General features: G+C 43.0%; 2 protein-coding genes across 2 annotated transcripts in view; one reads left to right on the plus strand and one right to left on the minus strand.

The window, feature by feature from the left end:
* The window catches only part of ppfia2 (PTPRF interacting protein alpha 2), a 150,059-nt gene extending 135,679 nt beyond the window's left edge, over nucleotides 1–14,380 (plus strand). The window contains exons 20-30 of the mRNA XM_041963937.1: nucleotides 613–694; nucleotides 1,572–1,772; nucleotides 4,676–4,738; nucleotides 6,279–6,311; nucleotides 6,444–6,619; nucleotides 6,748–6,845; nucleotides 6,947–7,122; nucleotides 7,623–7,691; nucleotides 8,271–8,427; nucleotides 10,895–10,986; nucleotides 13,153–14,380. Of these exons, the coding sequence (XP_041819871.1) occupies nucleotides 613–694; nucleotides 1,572–1,772; nucleotides 4,676–4,738; nucleotides 6,279–6,311; nucleotides 6,444–6,619; nucleotides 6,748–6,845; nucleotides 6,947–7,122; nucleotides 7,623–7,691; nucleotides 8,271–8,427; nucleotides 10,895–10,953 (1,114 nt within the window). The 3' untranslated portion in view covers nucleotides 10,954–10,986; nucleotides 13,153–14,380. The remainder of the gene's footprint in view (nucleotides 1–612; nucleotides 695–1,571; nucleotides 1,773–4,675; nucleotides 4,739–6,278; nucleotides 6,312–6,443; nucleotides 6,620–6,747; nucleotides 6,846–6,946; nucleotides 7,123–7,622; nucleotides 7,692–8,270; nucleotides 8,428–10,894; nucleotides 10,987–13,152) is intronic.
* The window catches only part of acss3 (acyl-CoA synthetase short chain family member 3), a 39,354-nt gene continuing 25,777 nt past the window's right edge, over nucleotides 11,859–25,435 (minus strand). Inside the window, exons 10-16 of the mRNA XM_041963938.1 lie at nucleotides 18,995–19,090; nucleotides 18,136–18,199; nucleotides 16,625–16,706; nucleotides 16,093–16,215; nucleotides 15,897–15,996; nucleotides 15,521–15,696; nucleotides 11,859–14,912 (exon numbers count right to left, since the gene is read on the minus strand). Coding sequence (XP_041819872.1) covers nucleotides 14,829–14,912; nucleotides 15,521–15,696; nucleotides 15,897–15,996; nucleotides 16,093–16,215; nucleotides 16,625–16,706; nucleotides 18,136–18,199; nucleotides 18,995–19,090 — 725 coding nt within the window. The 3' untranslated portion in view covers nucleotides 11,859–14,828. The remainder of the gene's footprint in view (nucleotides 14,913–15,520; nucleotides 15,697–15,896; nucleotides 15,997–16,092; nucleotides 16,216–16,624; nucleotides 16,707–18,135; nucleotides 18,200–18,994; nucleotides 19,091–25,435) is intronic.

The following is a 25,435-nucleotide window of genomic DNA, read 5'->3' on the forward strand; positions in this document are numbered from 1 at the left end:
CCTCAAGGTCCATTTACAATATTAGCTGTTCTGGAGCTTTTGACCACATTACACAGTCTTCGTGAGGAGATTTAATCTGCTTGGATGCACGTTACGATTTGCTTAGATTTAATCTGATTGGGCCTTGAGGTGAGATTGTTTTATGAACTGTGTTTCAAGGTCAGAAATCGGTGAAGATTTAATGACATTTGCAGCAGTGGCGGAAAAAAAGTGCATCAAAATGACCACGTGGTGGCGCTATCCACTTAAAAAAAACAATTTGTTTCTTTGCAGTCAGCCTTAACTTCCATCAGCTGTCATTAAAATATATCAAGTTGTTGAGATTTAGATTTAGAAATACTGCAGGTGTATGACAGGGACAAATGTTAGTGTGTGTGTGTGTGTGTGTGTGTGTGAGAGAGAGATAAATGATAAAACGCTGCCCTTTTCAACACTCTGGCGAGATAAAATGTGTATGAGTGCTTTGCTCTCGTGAACACACACTGGTACTGCAGGGCTTTGTGAAAAACAGGAGCGAGGATGTGAGAGTGTGCGGTGTGAGAAAATGTGTGTTTACTATGATGTACAAGCACATGTGCTCATGCCAGGTGTCCTCTGTCCCCGCCCCCTCAGACACGAGCTATTGGAGGAGGCCAGGAGAAAGGGTTTACCTTTCGCCCAATGGGACGGTCCCACAGTTGTCGCCTGGCTGGAGGTGAGTTTGATTGTCGAACAGGTGATTTTATGGAGTAAATAAACTAAACTGTAAAGTCCTTCAGGTGCATGTAAAGACCCGGGGGGGGGGGGGGGGGGGGATTTACTTTCCCTGCTCAGAAGCTTCCTTTTGATTTGTCTTTAAATAACCTGCAGGATATTGTTTAGAATTCAAAGTAAACTTCATCCCATTTTCCTTAATGTTTGCATGAATGTGAAGACATTCAGCATAAAACATCTCTGACTTGATGAAATCAGCTATTTAACACACAACAATTGCAATTTTGATATTGTTTGCTTGGATCCATTATGAGTAAATGTATTAAACTTTATTGTTTTAATATTTTAACAGCAAGAAGAATTTATCATAAAGCAAAATAATACTTTCACAATTTCTGATGAATCACTGCAGTGAATCACTCACTCAGTTCCTCTGACGGATATTTTTAGACTGGCTGAACACTCTGAAATACACAGAAGGAAAAAGCCAAACTACAGAAACACTACTGCCCCCTAATGTTCAGCACATGACCTACAGCCTTCAGCCAATCCATGACAGCATCCCAGACCATAATGTTCCAGTTATTGATGAAGTCAGGCGGGATTATTGGGGCTGATACTTGCTGATAATTATTATGTGCTGCTGTTACGAGCATTTTGTGCTAATGCTGCATGTCGTTCTCTCCTGAAACTCATATTTTGGTGAAATAAATCAAATTGTTCCACGACACAGTAAATACAGAATTACATAGATTAAATCACGTCTAAGAAAGGGACGACCAGATTTTTAGTAAAAAGCCAAGAACGATCTGGCTCTATTTTCAATGCCCAAACTCAACATCCCCCCTCCTTTGTCTCCCCCTCTCTGTGTGGCAAAGCTGTGGTTGGGAATGCCGGCCTGGTACGTGGCGGCGTGTCGCGCCAACGTGAAGAGCGGCGCCATCATGTCGGCCCTGTCTGACACCGAGATCCAGAGGGAGATCGGGATCAGTAACCCTCTGCACCGGCTCAAGCTTCGCCTGGCCATCCAGGAAATGGTCTCCCTCACCAGCCCCTCCGCCCCGCCCACCTCCAGAACCGTGAGTTGTACAGTAAACACGGGAACACGGACGCAGAGTTTCAGTCGCACAAACCCTCCAGACAGAGCTGATCAGGGGGAGGAGGTGATTACAGAGCAGAAATGGAAACAAGGGAACTAGGAAACAATTTGAATACTTGAAACATATGTACTTTTTTGCTTCCTTGCTGAAAATTAGATGTCCATTCAGTATGAAGCTGGAGTGGCCTGCCTGTAGCCTGTTAGCTTAGCTTAGCATAAAGACTGAAAACAGGGGGAACAGTTAGCCTGGTTATGTCAGAAAATTAGCATTGCAAATTTCACTAATTAAAGCCAAAGGGGAAAAATGACAAATCATGGGTGGTTATTAATGTGTCAATTAAAGAGTCTTTATGCTAAGCTAACAGGCTGCTGGTCTGCAGCCTCATTCTGCACAGACATGAATGAGAGCAGCATCGATCCTCTCATTTCCAAACATGTAAAAGATTAAACACATGCACGATCTTCCCCCCAGCTGAAAGCAGCAGCACGTGTTACACCTGACCTGCTTATTGATCCACAGTTACTGGTTAAAAATAGTCCATTTCTGCCTCCAGAGCAGCTCTGACAAACGTCTGTATGACTGAACGTCCTCTCGGCTTACACGCACACACGGGGTGACACGTGTGTTGGCGGTTGGTCGTTGCAATCACACCCAGCACATCTGTCAGCGATTTCCGCCTCGCCCGTTTAAACCCTCCTGTCTTTGTGGTAAGTGAGTATCACCGTGGCGACCCAGTTTGTGTAACACCGCTCCGGTGTGTCCAGCAACTTAGCTCTGCAGTTACTCCACGCCACAGTCGCTTTCATCGCTCCCTGTTGTCATGGTAATTGCATACAGCCTCTAAGGACTCTGCTGTTCTTTAATGATAGTGGCTGCTCACACTGCAGAGCAAAAACTAATGTGCTTCATACTGAAGGTGCACAAACAAAGCGGAACGAGAAGTCGTGGCTGTTATATAAACCCAGCTGAGAATATTCATAGTTTGTGTTTTTAAGTCTCTACACAGTACTGTCTATGCATGCAGCAGTCATAACTCCTGAGCTCTTGCACTTATTCTGTCTCCTCCTGTTGTAAAATAACACTATCAGTACTCTTTTATGCTCCCCCCGTTTACTTCACCCTCCCATCCACCACTTAGCTCCACTTCCACACCTCATGAAACTTTCATTACAGCACATGCAACTCCATGCAACCCATCACAAACTCCCCCAGCTGTGACGGGCGCTCCGCCTGTTGTCAAACGTAAAACCCCCTGCTCACTCGACAGAGGGGGTTAATTGACCCTGTAAATATGGCGGGACGTATATATCGAGCAGAAAATTGAGAGAGGGGGCAGAATGGGTCATTTTACTGCTGCTATTACAACTGGCCCCCCCTAAAACATGCAATGAAGGAGTGGTCCACTGTTAGGAGTCCAGTGCATTTAACTGCCTGAGCCTTATAAGGTTTCTCCATAGCAGGTAGCCCCACCACGCCACACAGGGAACATCCTAAACAGTACAAATAGTACAAAATATGACCATCTCTACTTGATTAGTCCTGTTTTACTGAAGAATAGCACCACTAATTAGGCTCTGCCAACTTGATGATCACTTCCTCTGACTTCTTCACAATAAAAGTCAGTGGGAAGCTTTTAATGTGAAGCAGCAGCAGTAACTTGGACACAGGTGTGTAACTAAACTCCAAACCACAGAGATTCAGGTTAGAAGCTATAGAAATCCTGAGAGCTGAATACAGAGAAGAGCTCCCTCCTCAGTCTCCAGCACAGACACAGCTAAGGAGGAGGAAACGTCACGGCGTAGCCTGGCACGGCGCAGTTAAAGCAGACCGTGGAAAAACCCTATTGGATTGTCCTCATCTGGGTCATGACAGCTTGACCTGCAGCTACAGCGATTCATCACTCCACACAAATCCAAAAACATAGTTTGTTACCTTCAGTGGTTTTGTAGTCATGCAGATAGTTCTGGAGTCGTCTGTGCTGAGATTTCTGCCTCCAGCCGAATAAGACATGGTCAGCTATGAATAGTTTCCTCTAGAACTACTTCACTAGTTCCTACTGGAGAAATGGTCTCCATTAAAACGACTCACAGCACGTTCTGTGGAGGATCCAGAGTTCTGGAAAGACATGTTGCTTCGTGATTTTTTCCTTATTTTTTTAATTTATAAAAGCATCACAAACAAAATTCCATTGACTTCCATTCACCTGAATGGAATAAGGATGGCGGCAAGAATCTCAAAGACAGATGTAGGAAGCAATTAATTTAATAATCAATTTGTAGTTAAAGTAATTTTTTAAATTCTGCTTTTTTTACTGATTGATTGATTGATTGATTGTCTTTTATGACGGCAAATTGGGTTTGACTCTGAGAAATTGATTCAGTATTTGCTGAAATTCTGTAAACAAATCGATTTGATTAGTTGAGCAAACAGATGAATCAATAATGACAGTAATTAACTGCAGCCTGAGATAAAACCAGAACACTCTGCATGATCAAATGGCTTTAACAGATGTTTGCTGTGGTTTGAGTGAACCGAGCCTTTACTTCGGATGGAGAGGGTGGAGAACTTGACGTGTCTGTTGGTGCTGATGGTACTAATTTGTTTGCTCTTCCTTCACGTGCATGGCAGCTGTCCGTCCTGTGTGTCGTCCGTACCGTACACTGAACGTTCTGTGTTGTACCGTGTTGTGTTTCTGTCCTCTCAGTACGCCCTTTGACCCCTGGCGGGTTTGGGGGCCAGTTCATGATCTGACTGTGATGCTATAACACTATTGGCTTACAGTGGTGCTGCTCTTCTTCTTTAACACTGCTTGCCCCTCCTACCGGACCTCTACTACCAACCCTGCCGCTGCTGCTCTGTCTCTTGGGCTCTGCCCCTTGTAGCCGTCAGGCAATGTATGGGTGACCCATGAGGAGATGGAGACCATGGCAGCCCCTTCCAAAACGGTCAGTCCCTTGTGTCCTTTACCATCCACCTTTTTCTTTCTCTGTCAGTCTTGTGTGTGGGAGGGTGGAGATGTGTGTTGTGGCTGATGGAGAAGGCATGCGTCCTTTAACCCCTTTCCTGGTCTGTGAACCTCTTAACACTAATTTAAAAACTGGATTTTAGTTGGAGGAGCCTCCGTCAGTTACTCTCTTCTTTAATGATATACAAGCTACGTATGTTCAGCCTGAAGTGGAGGTTTGACTCAGTCAGCACATCAGAGAGTCAGCCTGAGGACGCTGGATGTGAAACGTCCAAAGAATAACTTGAGAGATGAGAGCGGGATTTGAGCTTTTACATCATTGTCAGATATCTCGAGCTGCTGGCGAGAACCTGTGATCATGCAGTACGCACATTTATCATTATGTGCCATTAAATGAAGGTGATGAACTGTGATCAGCACTTTCATCCCACAGCAACACAAAGCCATGTTAATTTTGTCACTTCTAAAGGACCATATGAAGACTATTACACCGTTTTGCTGCCATCTTATCCTTCCCCAGATAAAAACCAGGAATTACAAAGCTAAAAGCATTTTTCAGGACAGCATGTTATCCCATTAGTAAACTAAATGCAGACTGTCAAGTCAGGCCACATCCGAGAGTAAAAAAAAAAAACCCTGGAGACCAATTCACATGCCATTTAGATTTGAGCTTTCTTTCCTTTTAACTTGTTCAGCAGTAACTTCCACAAGCCTTTTACCAGGTCTTAAAAGCCGCCTGCGGTTAGTTCACGGTTTGTTGAAATGCAGCAGAGGCTGGAAGGGGACTGTCTCTTACAGGAGCACAACAACCAGACTCAACTTTGGGTACAAAACAGATTCAGCAGGACACTTTCTGACTGTGAGAGCAGCCAATAAAACAGCTGCGTCACTTCTAACAGGTGCTGCTTAAATTGTCTGATGATCAGTCGGGTTTAGCATTATTTGCCGGTTGCATTTAAAGGGTTCCATTCCACACACATTCCAGCACTTTTCAAGCACTTTCAAGGTACCTAAACCAAAAATTTCCAAACTCTTTAAGCCTTTTATGACCACATTTAAATTACTATAAATGGGATTGTGAAAAACAGACTGTAGAATCCCTTTAAGCATGCAACAATCAATGCTTACTGTCACTTTGTTTATTTTACCAGCTGTTCAGAGTAATTTGGTTGTTGTTTCCTGGCATCAAACTTAGCAAGCACTAAATAATCACGACCAAAACATGCAAACAAATGTGACGACAAGATCGTTAAGTTTCAACTATTCAAAGATTTTTGTCTTACATGAGTGATTGTGTAGATGATACAGCAGATTATGTTGAAAATCAAGCATCTTTCAAGGAGTATATTCAAATTAAAGCACATTCCCGATGTTTAAAATGAAGCATTTTCCAAATTTGAAAAGCTTTGAATGAACTCTGGTTTAAAGCACATTTTGGATGCGGCTGCAGGATGTGTTATAGAATCAGTGGGTCTTCATTTTCTCTCACACGTGTGCTCTCGTCTCTGTGTTTCAATCAGAAGTCACAGTCTGAAGAGGGGAGCTGGGCACAGGTAAGCAGACTGCTGATGATGCTGTTTCCGTCCATTACTCACAGATTAGATTTTACAGCCAATGTGAAAACGCATCCGGCAGACGATCCGTTTCTCTTCTGAGGATCTGTGCCGACTTGTCTCTTCTATCAGACTCTAGCTTATGGCGACATGAACCATGAGTGGATAGGGAACGAGTGGCTGCCCAGTCTAGGACTACCTCAGTACCGCAGCTACTTCATGGAGTGCCTGGTGGACGCACGTATGCTGGACCACCTCACCAAGAAGGACCTGAGGGTGCACCTCAAAATGGTGGACAGCTTCCACAGGTACTGGACTAGTTCCAGAAACTCTTTCTGCGTTTTTAATGTTTTAAGCTGTCTTTTGTTGTTGCGAACAGACGACAAAAGTTATTCTTGTCACATGACTGTCTACATGTGTGACTTTCTGACCCCAGAACAAGTTTACAGTATGGAATCATGTGTCTGAAGAAGCTCAACTACGACCGGAAGGAACTGGAGAGACGCAGGGAGCACAGCCAGCATGAAATGAGAGGCAAGTGAACTTAAAGTAAACCTAAGCATCATGGAAAAAAAAAAACACTAGAGAAATAAAAAGAGAGCTTTAAAATGAGATTTCTGTGCTTGTGTGTGCAGACGTGCTGGTGTGGAGTAACGAGCGGGTCATCCGCTGGGTGCAGAGCATAGGCCTGAGGGACTACGCCAACATCCTGCTGGAGAGCGGAGTGCACGGAGCTCTGGTCGCCCTGGACGACAACTTCGACTACAGCAGTCTGGCGCTGCTCCTCCAGATCCCCAACCAAAACACTCAGGTACTCCGCTGGTAATCCGCCACACCAACACTAGCCTAACAGACCGTCTGAGCTAAAGTTAGACCCGCGTAAGCCAAAAATGAGAGATTTTATCAGCGACGTCTAAATTTGAATGCCTTCATAGCTTTTCCAGGCTGGATATGGAAACACCTCATTGTGAGGGGATCATTTTTAATCTCTTCAAGGTTTTTTTTTTGGCCTTGTCCAGCCAAATATAAAGGTGCTGAATATGGGCAGAAATATCATCTGTCATCAGTTTCAGTCCAAGAGTGGAGGTATGTTGGTATCAGCCTTCAAAAAGCTGGTCGAATCTAAATCAGAACATGCAGATCTGCCAACTGTCACTCTGGCAGGTTGCCCTGTGAATTTCCACTGCTCATCTCATCTATATTCAGGTAAAATGGATATGCAGTGCGAATAATGTCGCGTGTCAGCTGTCTCCGTTACCACGCTGCTAAAAATAGCTGTTGTTTTGTTTTGTTTTGTTTTTCTGTCCTCAGGCACGTCAGATTCTGGAGCGAGAGTACAATAATCTGCTGGCGCTGGGCACCGACAGGAGGCTGGATGAGGTGAGCTCGACTATTAGCCACCAGAGTGACCTCACGCGCCCCGAGGTGAAATGTCGTGACAAACAAAGCTCGTTAGTCATTTCGGAGCACTCGCAACAACTGTTTCCAACCTAATTAATATTCAAGATGGTTAAACTTTGTATTTTAGCTTGAAGATAAAGCTCAAAGATGTTTAGTCGTGGCTTCATTTGGGGCAGTTTAATATAGCTGATGCACTGAAAACATTAAGCCTTCTGAGTGAGTGATTACAACACATTTATTCATCATTAGAGGGTTTTCACATCTTGGTTTTCAGCAGCCAGTGTAATAGTTGTTGTTCTTTCTTACAATGCAGTGACCCAGATTTCCCCAAAATTACCCACATACAGGTTGTGAGCATAGACATAGCAAACCTTCTTACAGTTAAAATACAACAAGTCTGCACCCTCAAAGCTGCTCAAATCCTGCTTTCCTTCCTCACAAATTAATGGGTTAAATGAAGAATCTCACCCCTGGAGTAATGGCATATGAACATCATTTAACATGTTTCTGTGACTGATGCACTTGTGTCTAAAAACGTGATATTCTTCTGCCCATCAGTGTGACGACAAAGACTTCCGAGGTCCGTCGTGGAGGAGGCAGTTCCCGCCCCGAGACGTTCACGGTATAAGTATGATGCCCGGATCCGCAGAGACGCTTCCTGCTGGATTCCGCCTCACCGCGACGTCCGGTCACTCCCGGAGACTGCCCCCCGAGGGTAAGTGCCGGCCTCTGCACCCCAACGCACACGTTCAGTAAGGCTTGGTGCTATTTTATACAGTACATGACATTTTCTGAACAGTGGCTTTCAAAGGCTCAGGTTAGGTCCACCTGTTGCACTGGTACATCGAAGCACCACACCTGGGCGCAGGAGGCGGTGCTCCTTGCTGTGTTGTGACCATGTCTCTTGTTCTCTCCGACCTTGTGACGGCTGCTCTGCAGTCCTCTATGAGGCGCTGGATGACAGCCCTGACGACATGTATTTGGATTGGTTTCAAGGTCAGCTATGCCCCTCTGAAGGTCCTGGGCTTGTTGGCCCTGCGTGTATGATTACTCTACATATACTCCCTCCTCTTCACATGGTCTCTGCCAACCACTGTCCTGCTGTATCTCTCCTTTTCTTTGTGGCCTCTCTCTCTCTCTTTCTCTACTCTTGAAGCTCTCTGAAATCCAACTCCAAGGGTGTTGTTTTGCAGAGTTGCAAAATAGTTGTGTTCAGTCACCCTGGTGGTAAAGCTAGGGGGTCAAGTTATGGATTAGGACCCATGCTTGCTCAGTGTAACCCTTGAAGTTACAGTAATAAAGCAGCAAAACAAAAGGTGGCTGAGCGGTGCTATGTAAGTTGGCCTGAATCAGGAGGTTTACATAGGTAACAGTACAATCTTGGATGTCTCAAGAACTCAAACTGACAGTTTGTGTCATTCCTCATCCCTCTGCTGTTAAAAGAGGACACTGGCTGACATAGGCTGTCTTTAAAGGATAATTCAGGGTTATTGCATCTTGGCTCTGTAGTTTTGGCCTTTATTTCAATTTGTTCTGATAACAACTGCGTAATAACACCTCAGTGTGAATGCTGATAACATGGGAACACATCAGCATTGCTTCAACAATGCCTAACAGATTGGAAAAAATCACAGGAGTCCAGGAAGTCGCTCTGTAAACTGATGGATATATATATTATGGACTGTTTGTCCGGACTTGACATGTTGCTGCTTCCTGAGATTTCAGTAATTTACTTGCTCAAGTTCAACGTTATGAGTATAATTTGGAACAAAGGCCAGAACAGCTGAATTAAGACCCAGGTTGACTACATATCAGCTGAAGGTCTACTGACTCCCTCATTCTGGAGCTTTCAGCTGTATTACACAGACTTCATTAGTAGATATAATTTGCTCAGCTTGTCTTGGAACTAGAGGTTTTCACAGGTCCACCCAAACCAGAAGACCTGAGACCCGACCGGGTCCTGTACAAGTTTAGGTCCACGGGTCCCGGGTCAAGAGCCACAACAGACTCTCTCAGAGAGCACAGATGATAGCGAATTAGCAATGCTAATTTTAGCAGCCATGGCAACGAATGAGCATTCATTATTGTAGTTCAAAAGGGCAAACAGTTGAAACCTGGATCATTTTACCGACTTGCTTAGAGAGGAGGATGGATTATGAGTCAGGCGGCTACATTAGGTAAAACAAAAAGTTTTGTTTTGACAGCTTGTAAATGAACCAGTCAGCTGTGAAACTGGGTCACAGGTGGGTCTGGTTTAGATCCAGGTGGTACATTTTCAGGTATTTTTCAGTTCAGGCCCAAATTGTTTGACCCGTGAAGATCTCTACTTGGAACTGTACATGTTCAAACTCTCATGATCATAAGCACCTCTAGACTCTGTTTTCACAGTGCATTGACTGCATTTATATAGTGCTTTTCTCTTACCAACCACAAATCAGCACATCAGCATTCACCCATTCATGCACTGGTGACCTCACGTTTGAGACTTTAATGTCAAGCTCAACTAAAGATGATCAGAATCATGAAAGGTTTGAACATTCAATTCTATGACAGCTGAAATTAAATCTGCTGATGATGAAGACAAAAGCGCCACATAGGTAAATAAATAGTCCTTATTGATTCATCTCGTTTTCAAGGTCCAGAATGAACTATAAAGCTCAAGATCCACATTGTGATAACCTGGAAATTACCCTTTAAAAGGATGCAGAGTGTATCAACAACTGTTTCTCTACCTCAAGCCACCTGAGTTATGATACATGACTGGAAACCATCTATCTGCACTGGCCAGTGTTCTCCTCTAACAAGGTGTTCCCAGTGACACTCAAACAGCCTTCCTGTGTCCCTCTGTCTCCAGTCTCTGTGCTCCCTGGTCTGTGACGTCCACAACACATTCAAATCTTGTTGCTGGTGTAAATCCACGCAAAATTAAAACTTCCTTTGAGTGCGTGATACATGGCTTCTCCTTCTTAGGGTGACTCTACAAGTGATCTCTGTTGTGTGAGGAAAGTGTTTTGCGTGTGCTCGAACTCATACCGTTGAGGACGTCTCATCTTGTGGCACATGTTTGCGGTGGTGACCAAGTGGAGGAGTGTTTCCTTCTCACTCTGGGTCCATCTGATAGAACAGGAGGCTTTAATGTTAAGACTTAAAAGCTCTTTCCCTCTCGCTGTCTCCCCCTACAGTCGGACCCTCTGCAGTGCAGCGGCTGGACAGCTCCACGGTGAGAACCTACTCCTGCTGAGAGGAGGAAGAGAGGGACCTTAAACTGTACGCTGTATGTAACACAACACAGATTCTCGCTCTGTCAAATACACAGCTTTCTTCAGAAGTGCTTAAAACAGATATTGGATGAAAGAGAAGCGGGCCAATTGTTTCCCAAGATAAGCATGTTTGTCTCGTCGGGCTTGGCGAGCCTCTGCGGCGTTTCTGCCAGGTAGCTGTGATAAGGTGATAGAAGACGGCGGGCTAGCAACGAGCCACGGCCTCATGCTGACATCCCCCCTTTAATGTCCATCCAAAAAAAGATGAGGCGGTCACGGTCCGAGCTTTGGAAATCTGCTTCAAATAAACCAGGAGTTCTGTACCTCACACGCAGACTAGTTAAAGATAGTTTGCATGATTACGGCTGTTTAAGGTTCCTAAAAATAGGCCTTGTGGGACTTTTCAGATTACAAAGCGAGCTTGCCCTAGTTTCACTTCCAACTGTCTTCTTTGTGCTGCCAGGTGCGGTGAAAAGGTGTAATTTCTCACAAGTGTCTGTTTTGATTTGACACATTACCTGCCTCTCTGCATGTGTACTGTGGGAAATTTCATCACAACTGAAGTGGCAACCAGATGCAAAATCACGCTGCAGAGAGAGACAACACTGAATCCTGCTTGTTTAGCATGAAAAGTCCAGATAGACACGAGACTGTCAGCTGTGGACAAAATGACCTCCTAGTTCACTCGCTCACTACTTCCTAACATGTACAGTTTACCCAATCGTGAGCAGTAACCTGAGATCTCTATATCCTCAATGACGGGTGTAAAGTACGACTGCAGTGTTTGGATCTTTTAAATGTGGAGAATTGCATTGTGGGATTGTTAGCAGAAAGCAGTGGACAACTCGGGGGCATCACTACATAGAGCACAAACCTCACACGTGGATAAAATGGATAAAAATGTACTTTTATTTGTAACGATGAATCAAAATAAGCTTTTCTTACACCTAAAGCAGTAAACTTGAAGCACAGCTGTAATTTGCTCACAAGACGTCTTTAAGAGCAATAAAAAGGGTTGATTGAGATATAACTGAAGCATATTTGTTCTCCCGAAATTACAGAATTTGTTCAAAAAGAAAATACAGTGAACACGTTTGAACCAGTAACAACTGGGAGAAGATGATTCATCCATCTTGTACCAGCCTGTGTTATCTGTAATCTGTGTCCAGAAAGAAGGCATGCTGCTCGGCTCTCGCCCTCCTGTCAGTCAGCCTTCTCCAAACAACTCAAGTGGTTAAAAATGTCGAACAGCATCATCTAAATGTTTTCCAGTTTAACAACAAACATTCAAATCTCTGGGACACAGGTGTTCCAGTAGGTAAGATGCCATCACTACATTAATCGGTTCAGGCTGCGGTGAGTGCAACGGGAAACTCGTATCATCACAAGCCTCCAGAGTGTAGTGAGTGGCGAGGTTAGAGGCACCGTACACAGATAATAATGATAAAATGCAGAGCAGAAGAGGTTTGGTTCAGCTGGGAAAAAATACACCTTCATAATCTTGTGTTTCCAAAGAATTTGCTCATCCCGTGGAGCACCCAGCAGGCTGTTTCTAATGCTTTCATCAGCTTATTTTTATAAGTACTCCCACACAGCCAAAAGAGACAGAATACAGTGCAGAGTTCAGCCAGAGCACAGGGTTGGATTCTGGTAACAGTGCACGTGCACAGGAAACTGATGCTATTTAACTATTTTCTGCACACAGTGTGACTGTCTCACCCTCCGCAGCTGACTGTACGTCTGTTTTTCCACCGCTGCAAGATGTCTCCGCCAAAAACGAATACAGACAGCACAAGATTTCCATAGAGACGCCCAAAAATAAAACACCTTTTCTCACTTCCTTCCTTTCAGACTCAGGTTTTTAAGGTAGTTTCCAAAACATTTACACACCAAGTATTTCTGAAACACGATCTTATTTGGAAATTGCAAAAAACAGGTAATAAATTCACATTTTTACTGCTCAAAAGTACTAAATTCTATTCTAATATCATATTACTAATCAGTACAGCTGGATGAATGATTACTTTGCTAATACAACTACTTTCGAAGTCACCATCCCAGCTGTTTACTACGAGCTACAACCAAGTTATAATTCAGGGTTTTTCATCTCTTCTTCAGAAACCTCCCCTAATATAAAGGTTAATTCATGTCAATTAAAGGCTAATTCTGTTTCCCCTCAGGTACAGTTCTGAATGGAGATTAACTAGGGGAGCTGCTGGATAGGCCAACCTGCCGCGGAACAAACCGTTGTGATGACACGCACTGCCAAGAAGCCCTGCTCTCCTCTCTGACGCCCCCCGCCCGACCCCCCTCCTCCTCGCCCCCATAATGTGGGCACCAGATGCCGGTGCTAAACTGTCCTGCAGGCTACCCTGTTGTCACCATTTCTACCTTTTACATGTACAGTAACTTGTCGAAGCATAATGTACTGTGTATTTCTTCTACAGGAGATGTGTAGGTTATCTGTACATAAATATGCCATTTTTTAATATATACACACATCTATGTATAAAAAGATATTCAGAGTTTGTGCAAAAAAATGTCCCTGCCACCTCATTTAGTGGACCATAGATTAATATATGCTGCTCTTTAAACTGTCTCCATATTACCCAACCCCTCTAGATCATTTTGTACATATGGTTTTATTTTTTCATTGTGCTGCTGATGATGATGATGAACCTGTGCTGCACCATAGAGAGAGGAAGAGTCTGGATGTTGTGTGAAAACCTGCCCTCTAGTGGTGTACAAAAACCACTCCGAGCCCCATTTCTGGTACCAACAAAACATCATTCCTCCTTTCTTACGACTCGCTGTCATAAAGGAGCGTTTTAAGAGGACACGTCGACGCACTGGGACGACATGACAAGCACTTTGATACAACCGCATCAACTCAACGGACTATTCAGTAGCCAAGGACGAAACAAGAGGCGCCACTGCTCTCCCGAAGCTGCACAAAAACTTCTCAGAGAACGAAAAAAAAGCAGGACGTCACTCATAGAACCTGTCACTTGTCGTACTGTATGTTTTGTCAGGCGAGACATTAACACAAAGGACAACTACACACTCAGCCGAGCTGGCCTTCTCCCCCGACCCCTCAGACACTACGCTAACAGAGGAAATAACTGAAAGACAGACTGCTTTAGCTCATAGTGTGCGTAGAGTGTATATGACCATGTTGAAGTGAGGTGACTTTTAATGACAAAAACCTGTTGCTTGCTGTGACTTACATTGGTGTAACTGTTAACTCTTTGTTTCTGTCGGAGTTTCCAGGGCAACCTATTGTACGGCCCTGTTATCTGTCTTTTAGTTATTTCTGATGGACGACTCAAACAAGTCTTACGCTTTTAATTTGTTTTTACATCTTCAATTTGCACGAACAATGAATCATTTTCTTTTGTGTCCTTTTTTTTTTTATTTATTCTTGTACTTGGTCAAAACTAAGTGGTGAGCAAGCAAATTTTCATTGTCAATAAAAAAAAATACTGTCAGTGAATGAGTTGTCTTCATTATTTTTCATTCACAGTTAAAATGGCCCAAGAGCATCATTTAGTAAAGCCTGTCGTCATACATTGCCTCTGTTCATTAATTATGAATGAGCACAGCATGTAATGCTGCAGTTTCACATTATTATTCTGACTACATACAAACAGACTGTTAATTTCATTATTACAGATGGAAACATTAACCCTGCTTCATGGATTTACCGCAGTTCTTATCGGGTGAGAAGGTAAAACTTCAACGTCAGTGTCTTCCTCCGCCTTCGACTTAGAAATTTACTTCTTTTAGTTCACACCCAGTGCTGCAAAGCTTCAAAATGCATCCAACCTCAGTTTTCTCCATCACCAAACAGATGAGTTCAGGCGCTGTGACCTCTCAGGGCTTTTTCTACCTGCCTCTCGATGTCTTTGAACACATCCGGGTCCTCGATGGTTGGAGTGATCTGTGTGGAAAAACAGTTTCTCTGTATTTCTACTGGCAAAGTATCACAAAGCTCATTTAAAAGTGAACGTGGCCCAATTAAAATGTAATTAAAGCTATAATAATAACTATTACCTCAGTCAGTTATGTGTACATGATGATTACACTCTGCAATGCGGGGACATTTTTTAAAATCTTGCATTTCGATAACAATTGTAGACCATTAAGGCTGTATCCATGGAAACCTTGTATTTACATCTGTGAACATAACTACTGTATTAAGTCCTTTTTTTCCTCAATTCGTCATCCACTTCTCTCTTGACACCTTTAGCACCCGATCAGCAGAAACCTGAGTCAGTAACTATAAAGAGATGTAATCCCAAATGAGCCCTCGCTTGTATTTAATGAGCACCGGGCCTGCTAATGCACCATCATTACTCAAATTCTGCACTGCAAAATGAGCTTTACTGTTTCCTGAGCGGCTGTAAATTGTTGCAAAGGGGACCAAAAAAAAAAACATAAGAACAATATTTCTCCTCAGCGATTTTATCCTGCAGTACTTAACTTTTTAAAAAAACTATTGGTGACAGCAATAACGCACAAACTGTTTCCTTCAGAGTTGTGTCAGACCTTGTAGGGCTTGCCGTTGACCAGGTTGGCTAAAGAGGAGCGAGGGATCTTGCCAGAGCGCGTCTTGGGCAATCCTTGGACGAAAAGCACTTTTTTAAAGGCAGCCACTGGTCCAATGGTGTCTCTCACCAGCTTCACCATCTCTTTTGTGATCTCCTCTTCATTTTTCTGCACACCTGAGACACATGATGCAAACAAGCACATGTGGCATTAACGGAATTTAATTTCAGTATTAGTCTTAATTTTCTTATTAACTTCTCTTACCTCTTAAAGTAAAAGATGACATCATCAAAAAGAGGAAAAGCATGTGTGACAAAATGATACCCAAGGAGTTACATCGTCAGTTATGCCACACTATACATCTGTCATGCCTCACCATTTTTAAGTACACACAAGGCCAAGGGAACAACACCCTTCAGAGTGTCTTCTAGTCCCACCACAGCACAGTCTCCCACTGCAGGGTGCTGCAGCACTGACTGCAAAACACACACACACATACACACATATATGACACTAACAAAAAGAAGAGGTGGGAAAACCTTTGAGTCACTTCCTGTGTAATCGCTCTCTACCTCCTCCAGTGCTCCGGCAGACAGCCTGTGGCCTGCCACGTTGATGACATCATCAGACCGGGACATGATGTAAAGGAAACCCTCCTCATCCACAAAACCTGCATCCATGGTGTCATAGTAACCCTGATGAAGGATCAGAAAGGAATGATTACATTATGATCCTGTGTAACGTGGTATTTGGAGCAGGTCAGAAGAGCCTCTTTTACTCTAACCAGAAAGAATCCTACTTAATTTGAGTTCGTGGTGTTTGTTAGAGGTTTTTTTTTTCCCCCTCAGAATTACTCAATTTCTTCATTCAATCTTCTAAATGAATGCAACAAGAAATAATGGCTCTGTAATATAAGATTTCAACACTAGAGGGCCACATTTTACCACATACTTCTCACCACCCACTCATTATTAATCCAGCAAACAGAACCTCAAACGAATACAACTGTTCTGACAGAAATTCAAGTTATTCTCTCAGATGTGCTCATTATTTAATGTCCAATAAACATCAGAATGTGAGAACATAATGTAATTATAGTCTTACTGGGAACTTGGTGAAGTAGAGCTCCTTGAACAGTTCGCGGTTCTGCCACAGTGACAACGCTGCACCAGGTGGTAAAGGCAGTCTGAGGGGAAAAGCATGCAAAAAATAAGTGTACCTCCATTCCAAAATTTCTCTTTAACTCTTTGCATCTGGTATGAAAGTACAGACTTTTATACCTAAAATCTGTCTCTGTATATTTTGGGGTCTGAATATCTAACAGGTTAAAAAAAAGAAGGTTTGGAATTTAACACATTAGATTCAAAATGCTGCAACCATCATGATGCATGATGATGTGTGACAAAATGACTGTTTTTGTCAAAGGAGTCTGGTGGCTTTGAACAGAGCGATATAATCTCTGTTGGGATCTGTTCCGTAATGTCAAACTCTTAGAATACCAACCATCAGTGGCAAAAACAAACACTTTTAGTAGACATACTTTGACGGGTGTATTTTCCCCCCAAAGGGCTATATTGCAGCACCATGACAATGGATAGGAGTCTAGACACACAGCCAGACTCTGCTATACTTAACCCCGCCTGACACACACACAGCAGATAGGATAGTCTTTGTTTTTCCAGAGGCCACCAGTAATCCCGCTTCTTGACCAGTGACTTGACCAAGATGATCCCATTTCCCAAGTTTGAACCCTAAACATGCCTCGGCATAGATTAATTTCACTACCAGCAGAATAATCAAAGCAAAAATCTTGTTTGTGATGCTGGTTGGCTGAGTCATTTGTGCTCTTTATGACAAAATCTACACACTCTGTTCTGATTAAAAAATATAAATATAATAAACTAAGGTTCTTATGCACAAAAGCTACATTTGAAAGAATAAGATGTATAACAAATGCAACATGACATAATTGCAATACAATTTATATATAATACATACAAAAACACACTGCTTAGAGGCCATAACACATTACAACTACTCACTCTGTAAATACTGAATATGATTTAATGAGGCTGTGTATATAGTTTTGATCAAACAAGCGGGCTGGAACTGGAACTTTCTAGACTAGAAGGAAGTAGAGTCACACAGCCGTTCCAGTCTGTTTACATTTCTACCTGGCGTCATCCCTGGATGCACTGTACATGTGAATTCCTTGGAAATCCCCCATGTTTGGCGTTGAATCAATACCAGAAGAACAGGGAAACAGAGTTGGAGAGCGATAACAGTAGCAGGCTGGAAGAAAAGGCAGCACAAAGGGCTGCTGGAGCTTTTGATGAAGTTCACTTTGCACAGGCAGCTCTTATATAAACTTGCACACACGTTTCATTCTCCGACTCTGGCAAAGACGGGAGTGAGGTTCTTTGGAGTTGAATATAAGCCGCCCAACAGTGACTTATTAAGATTAATGGCTGAAAGATTGGAGTTTAAATTTGATTAGAGCATGCAAAATGCTTTTCTGTTACATTTTAAATGTGTTTGCATGTGTGAGTGATCGATGAAAGGTAAAGCAATGACTAAGCTGCTCACACGGCTGTGAATATAACCACGCATCTTACCTCACCACAATATTTCCCAGGGTTCTTGGCTTCACCTCCTGCATGTCATCATCGATCACTGTGACTGGTGGAAAGGGAAGAGCAAGCAATTCATATTCAGAGGCAGTGTATCTCCCACTAGCAAACTTGAAGAGCAATAATGTGAAATACTCTGCAGGGAATTACAAGCAGCTGCTAAGTTTTATCTATTTCTGTTTTGGTTTATCTGTATTAGCAATAGAGGTGCAGCAGTTTTATACTTATACTATACTATAAAATAATGACTGGAAAGTGAAATAAAAAAATATACAACCCTAATGCAAAAAAAAGTTGGCATGCTGTTTAAAACATAAAAGAAAACGATAACTTGCTAATGCTTTTTGACATACACTCAACTGAAAACAGTACAGAGACAATAATTTTAATGTTTGACCTCATCAGCTTCATTGATTTCTGTAAATATCTGCTTATTCTGAATTTGATGCAGCAACATGTTTCAAACAAGTTGGGACAGGAGCAACAAAAGACTGGGAAAGATGTGGAACGCTCCAAAAACACCTGTTTGGATCATTCCACAGGTAAACAGGTTGATTGGTAACAGGTGATAGGATCATGATTGGGTATGAAAGGAGCATCCTGGAAAGGCTCAGTGGTTCAGAGCGAGGATGGAGGGAGGTTCACCACTTTGTGAACACATGATTATAAAAAGGATGTTAGTACATGGACTCATTTTGCAAATGATTGCATTCTGGTTTTATTTATGTTCTTCTGGAATCTGGGGTGCAGAAATACATACAAAAGAAATTAAAAGACAGAAAATGCTGGTTTGTGTCTTGTGTGTTCTGTAGCTGCGGTGTAGATCATCAGTTCTGACTCTTACCATTGTAACCTGGAACGGGTTTGCCAGCCTGACCTGCAGGTGGCGTGAGTGAGTTACCCAGACCAATACATGAGGAGGTGATGGCTGAGCCGGTTTCTGATGAGAGAGACACAAAAAGACTCGTGTGTGTGGGAGACCCATAACGTTTTCGTGAGAACACAAGAGCTTTGGATCTGCGCTGTAACGCTACAATTTTGACACAACCCCCGTGGTTTTCTGGCTTTTCTGCTCTCTATGCAAATTTTAAACCTTCTGTTGGTGGGCTGATCAAAAGAGCTTGTGTGGAATTGGGTTGCGCTGCTTCTGTGAGCAGCATTACCCTACATAATACAAATCTATGACAGCTCCTATGGGCTCTCCCCGACTCCACAACCGCACTGTGCTCCACTTACAGCAAAGGCTAGCCAGTTTGTCATAGCCCACCCAGAGAGTGAGCTACAGAATCGATCCAGCTCAGTAAGCAAGATTACATCAGAAATCACACAGCGGCAGGCCAGCCCAAGAACAGCATCTGTCTGCTAAGTTCCACTAAAATTAGGAAAACACTGCCTGTGAGGAAACACTCATGCTTTTCAGTCACTGGGCGTTGGTCGGCTTCTTGGCGTAAATACAAGAACAAAGATGCATCTGAACGTTTCCATCTGCCTGTTATGTTTTCCTCTTCCCAAGGCAAGATTTTTGCTTAACTGACGCCGCAACTACCATGCACACAACAGGTGACGGGCAGCACAAAGTCAGCGTCAATGCAGCGACTCCATCGTTTTTCCTACTATCTGTAGGTGCTTCATGCTGTTTGCACAAAGGGGAAAATTAATCTTGCAGACAGGGCTAAGAGCTTCACTGGCTGTTCAATTAAATTGTTCAATTAGATCAGACACGTGACTACATTTCAGAAATAGTCAGCGCTTTGGCTTTTTGACACTAACACAGTTTACAAACAACAGGCAGCTAAATTATTGCCATTTTCTACACTAACATGCAAATTTATGCACAAGCTGTTCCAAAAGGTAATCAGATTATGTTCACTAAAGGGAGCGCGTGGTTGTAAATATGATGTTTCTGTCATGTATTGTTCTTGAGTTATTGTGGCCACAAGTGTCATGGCATTTTCCCCTATTAAATATGATAATTTATGCAGCTGCACTAAAACCAAATCACATGAGTTATTGCATGGGGGTGGAGGGGGGACAGTTTCAATCATATTCTTCTAAAAATCTGCAGTCAGCGGCAGTGCTGGTGGCAGAAGCGACTCGTCGTCTGGGAGGGCAAAGTCCACTGGCAAAACATTCAAGCAAGCAGGCCAGCTATGCAAATGACAGCTCAGTCGATACAACAGAGATGTCGGTATCTCAGACTCCTCATTAAAGCTCGAGGGAGAGCTTCAGCTGCAGAGGACTTCACCGAGGTTACACACCTGTCAGCTACAGACAGAAAGACTGAGCTGCAGTGAGAACCTGGCCACCAAAATGACTTGAAACTGTTAAATCTAGAGTTTAACTGTTCCCTGTGGAGCTTCTGTTTACACTCAGTGCTATTCATCAAAATTAGCTTTTAGTTTAGTCTGTATCAGTGACACAGACAAAGCTTTGTCTGCATTACTGAAGTCTAACAAACATGTTGCATGTATTTCCTTCATTATAACACAACTGCAAAACCTGTTTTGTTTCTTGGTTGGATGCAGGTATATCACACCCTTGTGCATGTGGGCGATAAACATGGAGAGCCTTTAAGCTGCAAAATGCTGAATGCAGTGTAAGAATTTGGGATGAGGAGCATGAGATCACAATGGAGTTCTCTGGGGAAAAGGAGGAGCAGGATGTTCAGATCATAAAGTGCTTCTAAGGTAAGCTCCTGGGTCAACATGAACCACGACTATGTATCAATCAAAGGTGGATTTAGACTGCTACTACTAATCAAACAAGTGCAAGCGGTTATAGACCCACTTCCAGCTTCAGCACAGCAGGCTTCAAAGACATGAGCTTGGGGGCAGGAGGTTGCTGTTGGAGGAGATGATTACGTTATCAAATGAAGAGATGGGGGAGGGTAGGTAGGGTTCTAAAGTTGAACACATTATCCAACCACTGTGGCCTCTGAACTGGCAACCATGTACGGCTCATTCATCAGTGGCAGGTTGGCCACTCCCTGCAGGGTTCAAAGGCCATCACTGTCAGCAGAGACAGCATTCACCAACAACGATTTTTTTTAAATGTTGTCTTCAGGGGGCATTTTGTCCCATGCACCAGTCAGAGCACAACAGAGTGACGACAGAGCTTCTGTAGACCAATCATGCCCTTTGCTTTCACTCAGGTGTGTAACAAGACACTACTCCTTGCACTGCAACATTTATTGCCATCATATAATCTGAATGGAACTGGAGCAAAGGGTAAATACTGTAACTGTAACAAGGTGAGCATTGATACTTTTGGACTAGTATTTTGTAAAAATAAGTCATGACTCTAAGACCTGCATGGACCTGCAAACATCATCTTATCAACTTAAAATGACAAGTCAATATTGGCAAACCTATATATTAGTCTGACCCTGGAGGACGCCATAAGGGTCTTTTAAAAGCTCCTTTGAATTGTACGTCGATTAGAGTTCGACACAACCGCTGAACCATGTCAGCATGAGTGGAGTGTTTAAACTTGGCTGTTTACAGCAGCAGCCAGGGCTCGCTGGCGGCGATTCAGGTCCAGCAGCGAGTAAATTCAAAACCCAAATGGAAAAAGACAATATAATTGGACCTTGACATTTTACAAGGCATACGGGAAGACAGGGAACTGGCTGTGTAGCTTTCAGGCATGAGATCAAATCTTTGCAAAGCTCAGATATCTCAATGATAATTAGTTGCATCACTGAAACACTTTGTTCTCACATTTACGTGAAAGATGCTAAGCTGACAAGAAAACAACTCAGTTTCTACGGGCTGACTCAGACATCTGCCAAAAACTCCTAAGGTTCTTTCCTCAGCCCACAACACGAAGGCATAATAGATCCTAACACAGCAGTTGTTGTCCGTTTACAGTTCTACACCCCGTGGCTCAGAGAGAACACATACAGATACCATTAAAAAGTCTCTACAACATTTTTGCTTACCTGGAAACATTTTATACAGTCTGGCATTTTGAAAGGTTTATCAGCATGCAGCAAACTGAGGAAGACTTTAATTCTATTATTAATTCAAAAAGCAACATTATCCCTTTTGATGTGGAAATATGAATATTGACACCCTCAGCACGCGATCTCCCCGCTGAAAGAACTCCATAGTATCTATCATGAACCACCACGTTATCTGTCCAAAACGCGTCTATTTAAGGATCAAAATGAAAACTTCCCTGAGGTGAAAGAGACAAAATACTTCCACTGCTACTATTCTGGTCACATTGTGCAGAGGAGATTAAATATGCTGGCTAAGAAAGGTAGACAGCACAGGCTGAGACAGGTGAGCGAACGCTAGAGGGGGGTGAAAAGGGGTGAAAACATTGTCTGTGGGCTTCAGTCTATCACACACAAACGCACACTCAAGCTGTGTGGTTGTCTATCTGCTTGTCTAACTGATTGACTGGTGTTGTGAGTCTTCAGTACACACACACATACAGCACACACACAGAAACACACCCCGGTTTCAGCCTTTCTCGACTCCTACCTCCGTCTTTTCCTTTTCTTTTGCTCCTTCTCGCTCCCTCGCGCTCTCTTTGCCTCTGTACACAAACAAATCAATCTTCCTTTGACCTGTTGGAGATGAGCTTGGCCGGTGAGAGGCATTTTGAGTGTGATGAATGGGTTAAGGGGGGGGGGGGGATGCTGTTGGAGGATGCTGTTGGAAGAGCAGGATGGGCGATACTGTGGCACCTTTTCAGCTGAGAAGGTGCTATCGAACAGCCGTGCTCATTACAAGTAGCTTGGGGTGGGAACTGCTTCTCAGGAAAAACAAAGACGACTCTCTGATGCTGCACTCCCCTGTCTCTGAAACTCCTCAAGCACTCCACTTCTTTCTAAAACAGATGAAATAACTGTCTTCTCCTCAAACCATGTAACCCTATCCTTCCACCGCCTCCAATAGGCCCTGCACACTGAGACACATAAAACCAACCATGTGTTGAGCACAGGGTGAACAGAGGATGTTGGCTGCAGGGTGAGACTGGGATTGACCAGGTTTGGACTATGAAAACCTTAAAGAGAAGGAGAGAGAAGCATGGTTGCAACTCTCATGCAAGCTTTTGCATCGATGCAAAACACTGATTCATAAAATTCAAAATACAGACTGCATCAGAGCTGTAAGTGTGCCTCACTGTCCTCCATTTACGGATGTCTGCCACCTTTTACTAAATCTAACGTGCTGGGCTGTGAGCCAAAACACAGAAAAAAAACAGAAAATGTGTTACTGTCAAAATATTTATAAATAAGTGTGAAAAATGTGATATGAAGGCAGCCACTTAAATGGCTGACTTTCACTTTCGAATGTGGCTGCTCTATTGATGCATTTAAATGAGGTGTCAGGTGAATGGTGTTGCTGCACCTGCTGCCTGATGGCAAGTGTTTTACGTCCCTCTCCTAATTGGGCTTCTGTATTATTGTTCACCTTGGATAACAGCACAAATGCAAAACACAAACAAAAGCTAGAAATGGCATTGCATTCTGTGGCTCGTCGCAGAGACATTTCAGCTCCTGGAAGGTCAGCAGAGAAGCTAACTCCTCAGTAGCAGGTATAGCACAAGCAAACAGCAGTTTTCCTGTAATGTGTGAGTAAGAACGTGTGACTTAATGTGTGATGTGTAAACAACAACCCTATCTGAAATAGCCACGGGGGTGCTTTCTGTACATCATATATATGCACAGCAGTGCTCCTGGTTGTCCTGGTGATGTGTGGTTGCTGGGGTAACTTGGTCTGGGTCTAAACAAGAAAGTCGACCCAAGGTCATTTGAAAAGATGGTGTGGAGCTGGAGGATGAGAGGGGGAGAACAGACACAGAGAGAATAAATTGCAAGTTGCTTGGGAAGACTCCGGTAAAAAGTTTGGAAACACATTTTCACACAATGGGTTTTCTTTATTTTTATTACTTTCTACACTGTAGATTCATACTGAAGACATGAAAACTATGAAGGAACACATATGGAGTTATTACCATTTCAGGTGACTGCCTCATGAAGCTGATTGAGAGAAGGCCAGGAGTGTGCAAAGCTGTCATCAAAGCAAAAGAAGCAGAAGAATCTAAAACATCAAACATATTCTGGTTTGTTTAACCCTTTTTTGTTTACTACAAATCCATGTGTTCCTTCATAGTTTTGACGTATTCAGTGTGAATCTACAATGTAGAAAGTAATAGAAATAAAGAAAAACCATTGAGTGAGAAGGTATGTCATATACATATATATATATATATATATATATATATATATATATATATATATTTTAGCACGTTTAAATTTCTCTTGCCTCGGACAAAACCAAGAAGCTCCTCTGCCTCATATAAAATGGTAATGAAAGGGAAAAACCATGAGCATTTGAAATAGGAAATCATAAATAATACCTTGAAGCATGCTAATGCTTATGTTGCATTTTCTTAAAAAATATATATAGACTCAAACAAGCATAATTTCTCAAACATCACTTATGACAAATTAAAAGTGTGTAGCAGTGTTCATATCTACATGCCTATATTTTCTTATTCCTGTGATTGGGATGTTTTTGGGCCTCGACCTTAGGGCAGTGGGTGTGTAAGCCCACTCCCCTCTGGTGGGTGTGAGGTCAGCACTATTTAAAAACGTAGCGACCAGGCTACATCAATGTCTCCCATCTATCTCCTCTGCTCTCTGTCTGTGTCATGGATTTATTTAAAGAGCTGTGTCTGTTTGAGATCACGCTTTATCTGTGCTTTAACCTCACTGCTTTCAAACAATCAGATGATAACATTTCTTTTCTCTGACTCACTGCTCTGCTCTCATTAACGCCGCTCCCTCTCTTAACTCACTCTCTAGCTTGCTCAACCACCGCTGCTCTCTGTCCCTCTCTGCTGGGGAGGAGGGGCCAACTTTGAATGGCATTTTTACAAACAGCGACCGACAAATACTGTAACTATGCCTTTAACACAGGTGAGCATGGTGTTGTGTTATGTTTCCCACTTTTTGTGAGAGAATTTGGATCATTTGGGAATGAGTGACGACCAAATGTCACTACAAACCTGTGGGATTAGTTCTGGTAGGAGTGTTAAACAGTGTAACTTAGAACAGCTCAGACTAACACCATCAATGGCTGCCTGCTGAGGTACCAAATACAAGAAGAAACCAAAAGGCTGGCTGGCCAAGCCTTTCTGATAGAGCTCAATGTTAAAAATAAAGGATAATGACGAGAGAAGGTAAAAATGAGTTGAGAATCAGAGAAGGTTGCAGCAACCGCAAACGGTTGGTCATGTCGTCCACCAAAGACAGACATGAAAGCAT

Source organism: Chelmon rostratus, chromosome 22, assembly GCF_017976325.1.
Source record: "Chelmon rostratus isolate fCheRos1 chromosome 22, fCheRos1.pri, whole genome shotgun sequence".
NCBI classification, from domain to species: Eukaryota; Metazoa; Chordata; class Actinopteri; order Chaetodontiformes; family Chaetodontidae; genus Chelmon; species Chelmon rostratus.